General features: G+C 32.5%; 2 protein-coding genes across 4 annotated transcripts; both read right to left on the bottom strand.

The window, feature by feature from the left end:
- Window positions 1-4: 4 nt before the first annotated feature.
- Window positions 5-3382, bottom strand: LOC120632338 (abscission/NoCut checkpoint regulator). Of its 3 annotated transcripts, XM_039902190.1 has the most exons (7): window positions 3323-3382; window positions 3100-3246; window positions 2845-2931; window positions 2693-2766; window positions 1741-2020; window positions 1257-1505; window positions 5-294 (listed from the first exon to the last, which is right to left on the bottom strand). In XM_039902190.1, the coding sequence occupies exons 2-7, from the start codon at window positions 3145-3147 to the stop codon at window positions 79-81; spliced, it is 954 nt and encodes a 317-aa protein (XP_039758124.1). In that variant the 5' UTR covers window positions 3148-3246; window positions 3323-3382; the 3' UTR covers window positions 5-78. The 3 variants fall into 3 exon arrangements, with proteins under 3 accessions (XP_039758124.1, XP_039758123.1, XP_039758125.1); XM_039902189.1 differs by lacking the exon at window positions 3323-3382 and having other exon boundaries at window positions 3100-3306; XM_039902191.1 differs by lacking the exon at window positions 3323-3382 and having other exon boundaries at window positions 1741-1993; window positions 3100-3306.
- A 989-nt stretch (window positions 3383-4371) lies between these two features.
- On the bottom strand, window positions 4372-10630 carry LOC120632336 (signal recognition particle 54 kDa protein). The gene is made up of 7 exons (XM_039902185.1): window positions 10313-10630; window positions 10059-10235; window positions 9472-9701; window positions 7997-8147; window positions 6232-6380; window positions 5586-5847; window positions 4372-4953 (listed from the first exon to the last, which is right to left on the bottom strand). Exons 1-7 carry the CDS (start codon window positions 10388-10390, stop codon window positions 4495-4497), a joined length of 1506 nt encoding a protein of 501 aa, XP_039758119.1. The 5' UTR covers window positions 10391-10630; the 3' UTR covers window positions 4372-4494.
- Window positions 10631-10866: the final 236 nt, after the last annotated feature.

The raw sequence follows: 10866 nt of genomic DNA, 5'->3' as shown, positions 1-10866 counted from the left end.
TATTGCATACATCAATTTTTCTTATAATTGAATAAATTATTATGATTATTCACACTAGAAATAGATTATGTGCATTATTCACATTACAGCATTACTTGGAGGAGAATATTGTTCAAATTTATCGCAGCCATCATCACTATCTTCATGATCTTTGAAGCAATGTTTGCAAAAGAGATATTTGCAACCAAGGCATCGCATTTTAGCATCTTCATTACATATTTCACAAAATGGTAACTCATCCATAACAGACTCCTTGTCTAGGACATGCTTTTCTAATTTTGCTTCTGCTGTAATCTGTAATAAAAAAAATTCAATATAATAATATAGGTCAGTCATAGAAAGAATGTATGTTTGACAAGTTGTGATGGTAATTTTTTGGAAGCTACAAATTATTGTTTATTTGCTGTGGTATGAAAGCAATAAAAATATCATTAAAACTATCATTACATGAACTTACAAGTTTTTTTTAATGCGCTTATCTTAATGTTAAATAATTGAGACAACAATATTTAAAAACTACTGCATAACATTATTTTTCAAGTTTATTAGTGCCATACTTGTTTTATTATGACCAACTGACAGACAGGAATGTATTCTTCGACCAGCCAGATTATAGCATATATTTTATATTATTAATTTAATCAATAATAGATGACAGTATGAATTCATTTTCCCAAAGTATCGGTTTGTAATATGTATCTAAATATTTTTTTTTCCTAAATGTTCAAAAAACTTCTTAAAATTTTTGTGTCTTTGCTTGTATGTGTTTCAAAAAACTTGTGATTTTAAAATTTTTGCAGTAAAAACAACACTTATTGATACAATTTTCATGTACTGCAATGCAGATTCAATTCGTGCGAATATTTATACTTATTGCTACACTTTGAATTTCTGTAGCAATAAGTACATATATGTTGAGAACTTCAACTTCAAAAGTTACAAAAATCGATGAATACCTAAACATTGAGCTAGATGAATAAATTAATTGCTTTTTGGTGTAACCTAGATTTGTAATTAATAACTATTTCAGTTTTATTTCTTAATTGAAATTATAATTTCGTAATACTCTTTTTCTGGGGTCAAAGTACTTTTGTCTCGATCCATTTAGCACAGACTAATAAATGTATATCTCTCTCTCTCAACTCTTGGATTCATTAAACTACTAGGCTGCATTGTTGCATAGCTGTGCTAGTAGTTTCCAAAAACCAGTTTATGGATAAAGCCACCTGAAAAATTCAGCTGTAAAACCAACCCACCTTTGTAAGTATCTTCTGGATTGTTTCCTCTTCATCTTCAGTGGCATGACTAGCTTTAGATGAAACTTCATTATGCTCAGAACTTTGTGAGCCTTTAAGCTTCTGTAGTCTAGCTTCTAAATTATTAACTAGCCCATCAAACTCTACCTCATATTTCTTATCAATATTACCCTGATCCATGTACTGTCTCATTAGATCTTCTACTTGTTCTTGTTCTGTTTTATTTGCATTTATGCTTGAGACCACTTGCTGTAATATAATGAAATTATTTTTATAGAAATCATTCGAATTCTCATTTAACATGTGATTTATGAAAATTGATAACAACTCATGTCCAATATATCAATCAACCATCAGTGTGATCTCAAATTGTCAAATTCTTAATTCTCAATTGACAAATAAAGTTGATAAAAACTTTGTAGGTGGTACCCAGTGTGTTTGTGTGTAAAATAAGAAAAACTTCAAATAACTAACTAGAAATCACCTTGCTCTGAAGTGCACTGCTAGGCACTCCTTTTATATTTGCCAATCTTTCTATCAGTTCTGCATCTGAAGTAGAAGGCTTTTCTCCTTTAAGTTTTTGTAATCTGTCAGCAATATCATCATTACAGGTCTTTACTACTTTATCTTGTTTATCCTCTTTCAATTTCTTTAGTCTATCAGATATTTCGTCTTCCACTGGATTTTGACTTACAGACCTATCATGATCTGTAGCACTTTCCAAGACACCAATTCTTCTATAATATAAATTTGAGTACTGCAAACTTACGATAAGTTCATTTTTACAACTTGGAGGTCTGATATAAAGTATGTCAAGAGTATTAGGCCACTTGCTTTTTTGTTAAATGAAATGTACACACATTTCCTTTTAAAGGTAAATAGCTTAAACATTACAGACATCAACTTGAATGAAGTGCAAGTCCAATATGTGACCACTTCATCTAGCAACTAGGACCAACCTACTTGAACTTACTGCTTTAAAAATATCACAATCTTCTAACAACAAATGCAAGTTAGATTCATTATCTTTCTTTTAACTAACAACTGAGCAAAATTTTGATGTGATTTTTTTAAATAAGGATACTTTGAGGATCATACAGGGTCCCCAAATTCCCAAAGTGGAAGAGATCTCAGGAATATATACATGGTTTCAATGGGATGGATCTGACAGGACAGGGTAATTTTTTATAGGCAGATGGCAGATGTAGTCAACACATGTGGGAACAAATTGTATGCATATTTTTATCTACCAATCCGCACTGGGCCAGCTTGGTAGGCTATAACCTTGTTTGAAGCCCCTGTAGTGGACCTGTAATGTGTTGATAATGATGGTGCAATTATTTCTGTGATCTACTTGACCCTATTGATGTGTTTATAGCAATTTTAAATAATTTAATGGGTAAATATGGATACAATTTTTGAAATGTATTACTTACTTGTAATATGCATCAGGTGGTTCTACTTTGGTAGTTTTATTAAAATTTGATAACTGCTTACATTTAACACATACCTGAAAAGTTTGCCACAGAGAACATGTTAAAAAGCGTGAGTAGAAGAAATCAGAATAAGCATAATATATTTTACTTACCATTACTTCAGAATTCAGTTTTTTCAAGAATACCTTGTTTTTTAGACATTTTGAGCAGTAACTAAACCCACAGCTAGGACATCCTTTCTACAAATACATGAGGATTATGTACTTAATACAATGAAAACTGCAACTTCATTCATTCTCAATCCATTATTTTATTATAAATGCGAAAGTTTGATTTATTGGTGCAGTGCAGAGGTAACAAATAAACAAACGCTAAAATATTGTACTTAAAAGTCAAGTAATACGTACCTCAGTCCGAAATAGAGAAAATTTCAATGCGCAAGTATTACAAGACATGATGATTCAATTGTATTTGTGTAAACTCGAACGACTTTTAAACTGTACTCTTCTCTTCTTTTATTATTTATTTTAATCTTAGATTATGGTTTTTGTTACCTAAAAATATATGGAAAAATATTTTAACTCTTCTTCTTTTGATTTATGGCTTTTCGTATTTTAACTCAATACCTACGTATTTGTAAACATCAAAAGTATGGAGATCAAAAGTATGAAGGGTAGAGGTAAGGAGAGTCATCTTATATGGGAGAAAAGTTGAAAAAGTGTCCAGTTGTTGCGCTAAATAACAGTTCAAAAATCCTCCACAATGGCGCTGGTGGATGCACAAGGTATGGTATGAATGTAGCAATCGTAGATGAATTGAAGTATGCCGAGTTAAAAAATTTAATGTCATTATCGACTAAAGTAGTTAATTATTGAGAATTTCGACAACATACGTTGTACAAAATATTGTGGTAAATATAACCTTACTTCCTTGTTTATTTTTCAAGCCTACTCTAACAATATTTATATTTGGCGCTTCTTTTAAGAGTTACCTTGATGCAAATGTGGCGCCATCCTAATTTAATACATTTTGACGACACTTTTTCATATACACAGATGACTCTCCTTACCTCTACCCTCCATACAAGAATCAAAACTGGAAACAAGTGACATTTGTCATTATACCTTTTTTTATTTCTTTCACATACGGATTAAGCAAAGGTATATTACCGTACAGCCATGTCTTCAGTGTTTATATATCTGCTTAATAATCATATTTTTTTTAGTATAAGGCTTAAAGAGGCATGTTTTTACTGTTCAACATTCTCGATCTCACATTTAGTCGGTCAGGGCAACATTACGTTTTAGCCTTTTACACACTTTATTTTTTAGCCCTATGACCTATCGATAGAGAATGTAATAATTACCAAAAGAAGAATTCACCTCAAAATAAAACAATATATTTGACATATAATATAAAAAATCTTATGGTAATTTTGAGTTTTGAATTAATCTCGTTAAAACCTTATATTATTCTCTGAACTGTTTCACCAAAGGAAATACTTTTCTATTTTTTTATTTCACAAGTCTTTATTGCCCTTGACTGCAATGAGCAATCTAATCATTGTCGGTGCACTGTAAGATGGTAGCGGGCTGACTTGATAGGGGTCTGGTAGTTACTTTAAACCCATACCCCTGTTTTTTAGTTTACCTTATAAATTGTTAAAAAAAAACAAAAAGTCCATTTTGACTTAGATTTATTGAAATATGTGGGTTTGCGAGTTTCACACAGTTCAACACACAGTCAGTGGGTAAATGTGGGAATTTAAAGTGATTTTCCACCAATCCTGTATTCCATTAGGGTCATTTTCCGCCCATAAGGCTGTTCATTCCACTCGAACCTTGCTGCAATTGTCGCATCATGTTGTGTAGACCAGACATGCCCCCCATTTGTTGAAGAATTCGCGGGTCCATCATTTTGGCCATCTGCTGGTTCAGTTTAGCCATTTGAGTTTGATTAACATTTTTAGCCATGTCACCACCTTTGAATAGGCCCTTGATACCACCCATTTTCTTAACAACTGCCGCAAACTTAGTATATTGAGCAATTAGGTCTTTCACATCTCTTTCAGTGACACCTGAACCCTGAGCCACTCTGGTAACACGTGTGGGTTGCTTAGAAAACAGCTTTGCGCCATCGCGGTGATCAAGTTCACCTTCGTTCATTGAGTCCATTATGGTCATGAGACGTTTTAGTTTCGCCATTGATTCTTGTTCACTGCCTTTTGACATTAAATCTTGAGAAAAACCAGGTATCATGCCCTATGAAAGGAACAAATAAATCAAATGATATTACACGTAAATAAGCTGTTACCCACTTTCAGTGGCGTGCACAGGGTTTTTGAGCAGGGTAAGCATAAAGGAGGTACATGGCATAAAATGGAAATTTTGCCCTCCAATACGACTTATATAAAATAATTTGGGTATGCAGTGCTTTTGTGCATGTTAGAAGTGCACGCCACTGCCCACTTTGTCATCTGTGTTGCTTTACTAGGATAACAAGTACCCAGTTAGATACAGGGTCTTCAGAATGTGACAAATTCCTATAAATATTGTTGCAATGACTGACAAAGGTTATAAAGAAACACATAGCCACAAATTTGCATTTCATGTTATCAGTCCATTTCATAAATGTGTGAATATTATAATCACAATTCATACAGTTTTTTAGATAATGGTGTTTATTCTGTGGTACATAAATATCAAATGTAAACTATACTGTCTAAAGATGGTTCTGTCATTTTAACAATATTTTCTGTGAAAAGATAGCACTAAACTTAGACCTGCAAATTAAATTTAGATTAAGTTAAGAAGTTTATGTAAAACTGAATTGGTATAAATATTTTTTATTACTTATTGTAGGAATAACTAAGATAATACGAAATAGTACATACCATGATTTGTGAAAACGGACCCATTTTCATGATATTTTGAAACTGCTCATACATAGCTCTTAATGTAAACTGACCATGTTTTAGTTTTTCTAGTAGTTCATCATTATCATCCAACTTTAACTCATTGACTTTATCTAACAGTCCCTCTATGTCTCCCATTCCCAGCAGTTTGTTGATGAAAGGTTTTGTTTTGAAAGGCTCAAGGTCATCAATGTGTTCCCCAGTACCAATAAATATTATTGGACTCTCTGTTGCTGCTACACTGTAAATAAAAAAAACCTTTTTTTTAAGGATGGTAGCACTCCTTTTACAATAAACAAATATAGTCCCTGTTTTTATAAACAAAATTAATAGCTATTAGTATAGCAACTAAATGCATGGACATAGAATAGTTAAATAATACATTTTTATTAATTTTATATATACCTCAGCAGGGTTAGCATAGGCAGGAGATAAAAAGTATATCCCCTGACATGGGATTTACTTAACATGTCCACCTGCTATAGCATGGGAACAGGGAATAGCAGAAGTTTAACCCCATTTATTAATACACTTATATTATTTTAATATTATTTAAACATGTCAATTGATAAAGCTTTGGGAGAAGATATAAAATTGTAAAATTGTTTAATTATAAACAACTTACGCTGATAGTGCACCACCTCCTTTTGCATGTCCATCCAACTTCGTAATAATAACAGAACCAATGTCTACTTTGTCCTTAAAAGCTCTGGCTTGAGACTCACAAGCCTGACCAATTGTGGCATCCATCACAAATATAATGTTATCTGGTTTCTGTCAATGAAATTATTTTTATATAACATTGATTTAATAACAAAGTCAGGAAGTTAATTATTAAGTATATCAGTTGAGGAAAATTAAGGTACAACATTAAATATAATACAAAAATATGCCCAAATACGCTGGGGTGGGGAACTAAGAGTTTCATCCGGGAAATTTGGCGCCGAACGATCGAAACGACGAAAAAGCAGAAGCCTATTCTGCTTTTTTTTATATTATTATTTTTATGGAAATTGACATTTAAATTCGTACCTATTAATTATAATTAGTATGTTTATGCAACAAATTATTTTGAGAGGAATCCCTACCTAATAAATTTTGATTTCAATTTTTGTTATTTTCTGCAAGATTTACACGTTGATTTAAAATCTTTCATGACTTTGATTTAAGTAATCAATGTAACTGTAAACTAGAATCTAGATTATCATGTAGATTTATATAATTGTAATGAAAAAAAATATTAACAAAAGGAAATATATCTATACTAATATTAAAACTGTAAATGGAAGATTTCTGTACATATAATATATTGTGAAAATTTTGACCGGGAGATGCTTTAGTCTATACTGAGTCCAGAACAGATTTTTTTTAAATTTTTTTCTGTCTGTCTGTCCGGGTATCACGTGAAAACTACTGAACGGATTTAAATAAAATTTGGTATAGTGGTAGTTGATATTTCGGGTCAACATATAGGATAATTTTTATCGTGATAAGCAATAAGTTTCCGTTTAAGAGTAATTTTTTATCAGTTTTACTTCATAGCTCCGTTAAATTTGAACCGATTTTAATAATTCTTTTTTATTTGAAAGTGTATACTATCAAGCATGCATTGTTGACAGTCTGATAATTAATATTCTCCGAGATAAAGGACATAGCTCTTCACGAATAACAGCAAGTCGCAATGCATATGGGACAACAATTGAATGCATCCATCCAAACCATCCTACTAATATTATAAATGCGAAAGTTTGAATTTGAGGATGGATGTATGTATGTATGGATGCAATGACGCCACAACGAATGAACCGATTTAGCTGAAATTTGGCAGAGACATACAATATAGTCTGGACAAGCTCACAGGCTCCTTTTTATCCTGGAAAAGCAAAAAGATTCTAGATAGCATCGCTGTTTTTCCGCATTTATCTTTCAAAATCCGCGCAACGGAGTTTGTGCTTGAAGTGGATTTTAAATAGGCATAGTTGTAATATTATAAAGCTTTTGAGTTTGTTTGGTTGAACGCCCGAATCTCAGAAAATGCTCTTTCAATTTTGATTTGAATTTGATTTTTGAATTGGTTGTATCAATTAAAGACTATATAACACAACCAGAGTTTTTTTAGGAGTTTTAACAACATTTCTCATTAATGATAGTAGCCATATCATAATAACTCCAAACAATGTAACTCCAAAAAATATCCTTTTGAGAGATTCCGATGCGTGCGATGCGCGAACGGTAAACGTTACGCCAAACGACGGAGTTATGTAGTAAGTATATCGGAATTGTCGGAATTTTTTCTTTAAAGTTCTAAAAAAAAGTCCGCGAAAACATAAGACAATTTTTTGAAGTTGACTCATTCGCAGACGAAGTGGATAATAAAAATAACATCTTACAATTGCATTAGCAACTGCTAACATCTCTTCAAATAGAGATTCTTCTTGTTTGTGCCTTCCACTGGTATCTACTATGATCATTTCAAATCCCTCCTTTTTGAACATATCAACACCTGTCGAAGCAATCACTACTGGATCTACTTCTGTGTAGCTGAAAACAATTAATGTATTATTATATTACAGGCAACATGTTTTTTCCTATACTAATATTATTAAGAGGTAACTTTAGTGAGTTTATGATGTTGTAAGGAGTAATCTCTATATCTACTGATCCAATTTTCAAAATTATTTCACCAATAGAAAGCTAAGTTATTGTGCATTGTGTTGTGTGCTATAAATTAACCTGAAAACTGAAACGAACTTTTCGTGGGAGTTAGATTTACAAAGTAAGTCGTAAGTGATAAAACGGTCAATCGAAATCTTTTCTTACGAACACAGCCTTAACGATGAGAGATATATGATAGAGTTCTAAATAAAATTTCTAGAACTTGATAATTCCTAAAAAAGACAGTGATAGCATATGTTTAACTATTATATTTAAGTGATAAAATGTAGATTTTTATATTTAAAAAATATGTAATTAAAATCGTCATGTCACCAATAGAAAGTATTAAACCAACCGCATTCATAATTTTAATACAAGTAAAAATGTTTGACGCCCAATGAAGTGGGCACGGGTCAGCTATAATATTATAAAGTTTTTGAATTTTTTTGGTTAAACGTGCTAATCTCAGGAACTGCGGTTTAAAATTGGATGTTTTTTGTGTAGTATCGGCTATTCAATAACATTACGCCACGACCATCAATGAGAAATGTTGCAAAAACTGCAAAAATATCCATTCTGAGAGATTGCAAAGCTTGCGATGTTTGAACGGTAAACTTTACGCCAGAACGACAGAATTTTCGGTATTGTTTCTTTAAAGTTCTAAAAACAGTCCGCGACAATATACGACTATTTTTTATGGTTGACTCATACGCGGACGAAGTTGCGCGGGTCCGCTAGTTTTAAATATATAGACTAGCGCTTGACTGTTATCATTCCTGAGAGTGATGATGCTGCTTAAACTAACTGTGCTTGCCTAGAAGATGGCTTTTCTATCAGATTTTCTATAAGATGGTAATGTTGGTTTATACTTCATGTACCTTTAATTACCACAAAGGCTACATTTTTATTTTAAGTACAGGAATAACTTTAACCTAATTCCCCACAAAGTTGTTGCATAACTAGTAAGATAATATAAATTAAATTATTATATATTAAAATGGTAAATTGATTGCAAATAACAATTAAGGTGACTTAGACACTCAAATTTTAAAAGCCTTCTCTACCTAGACCAATAGGCCATAACAGACAAACCAAGTGTTCCCAAACTGCGGCAGGGTATAATTGGTCATTTAAACTTACTATGTACTTACAATGTCATAGTCTTAAGAGGAGGCATAAAATTATTATGTTTAAATTACTTAATATTTACCTTCCATAAAATGGTATTCTTGCTTTAGTGCAATTCTGTTTGACTTGATCGTAAGCTCCAGCTCTGAAGGTGTCAGCACATACAAGACATGATTTCCAATTTTTCCGCAGATAATGATAGGCCAGTTTTGTACAAGTGGTAGTTTTACCAGAACCCTGTAGCCCTACAAACATTATGACATTGGGTTTTCCTTTAATTGGCTGGTATGGCTTCACTCCTGGATCTACAAGCTGGAATATTGTAATTTATTTCATAATTAGAATTGCCTCATTTTATTCCTATTGTAGAAGATTTATACCCTATTAAAGTTACAGGCTAGAGCCTGACAGTGGACTACTTACATAGGAATTGTTAGTAAACAACATTATTGAATGACTAATGTCCTAGTATTGGACATCAGAAGACTTCTGGTCTTCTAGGAGAGATTTAGAGCAGACTCATCACGCTGCCCCAATGCTAGCTATTGCAAGACTTAATGTGCAATGAGTGTGATGTCTTCACTCATCACAGCATCTCACTCATCTCTTTTACAATGGGAAACTGCTTGCTGTTTTTTATGCTACAAATTACATTAACTCAAAAACTACCTTGACAAGTTCTTTGAACACGGCGGATTGTATCATCCGCCTTTTGTTGAGCCCTCCTGCCATCTCATCAAAATCAATGACTGCACGCACATTCTCCCGAAGATTCTTAACTAAACGAATATTTACATCAGCTTCTAATAAAGCAGCACATATCTGCTTTAACATGGAATTCAAAACCTGAAATCAAAGATAAGACAAATTATTATAAGCATGTACAGACATATCACTCTGATTAATAGTGTTTTTGAAAATACCTCTTCATTTATAATCGTAGCACGACTTAACGACTGCAACGCAGTCGTTATTTTTCGACCTAAATCAGCTAAAACCATTTTCAACCACTATAAATTGATACCACTTCTCAATCTTAGGCTGTCAGCTGTGTTGCTTTGCAGAACTATATCGAATGGGAGTAAATAGTATAGTACGATTTTTGTGACATCTTATATCATATCATAACTTTAGATTACCAAATAATATGATTAATTAAAAGCACTAAGAATTTATTTCAAGAACTCCACGATGAAAAATATTTTAATTTCCAAATTACAACACAAATCATTGACACGTCAGACGTCAAAATGACAACAGCATTTTTTTTCAATAATCTTTCCCGTAGGGACTAAGCAAAGGCATTGTACAGCCGTGTCTCCACTCTCCAGTATTTATGACATTAGCATTTTGCTATTGGCAAAAATATACAAACAAACTTTTCTATAATGGTCATGATTCCAAAGGTATTGCATGGCGTTAACCGAGGTTCATTAATATGTTGGGTTCATGCTCGAAATAAGGGCATACCGTAGGG

Source organism: Pararge aegeria, chromosome 19 (assembly GCF_905163445.1).
Source record: "Pararge aegeria chromosome 19, ilParAegt1.1, whole genome shotgun sequence".
Taxonomy (NCBI): Eukaryota; Metazoa; Arthropoda; class Insecta; order Lepidoptera; family Nymphalidae; genus Pararge; species Pararge aegeria.
This window is presented reverse-complemented; position numbering and strand designations above follow the sequence as displayed.

What these genes read in the sequence shown, in the direction of transcription:
- LOC120632336 (XM_039902185.1), bottom strand. Translation starts at nt 10,390, where the DNA reads ATGGTTTTAGCTGATTTAGGTCGAAAAATAACGACTGCGTTGCAGTCG. An exon ending in AGAATACCATTTTATGGAAG is followed by an intron (nt 8,148 to 9,471) that starts GTAAATATTAAG and finishes AATTGTTTTCAG; the next exon opens with CTACACAGAAGTAGATCCAG. An exon ending in GGAGGTGGTGCACTATCAGC is followed by an intron (nt 5,848 to 6,231) that starts GTAAGTTGTTTA and finishes TTTTATTTACAG; the next exon opens with TGTAGCAGCAACAGAGAGTC.
- LOC120632338 (XM_039902190.1), bottom strand. Translation starts at nt 3,147, where the DNA reads ATGTCTTGTAATACTTGCGCATTGAAATTTTCTCTATTTCGGACTGAG. An exon ending in CCACCTGATGCATATTACAA is followed by an intron (nt 2,021 to 2,692) that starts GTAAGTAATACA and finishes ACTTATCGTAAG; the next exon opens with TTTGCAGTACTCAAATTTAT. An exon ending in TCCAGAAGATACTTACAAAG is followed by an intron (nt 295 to 1,256) that starts GTGGGTTGGTTT and finishes TTTTTATTACAG; the next exon opens with ATTACAGCAGAAGCAAAATT.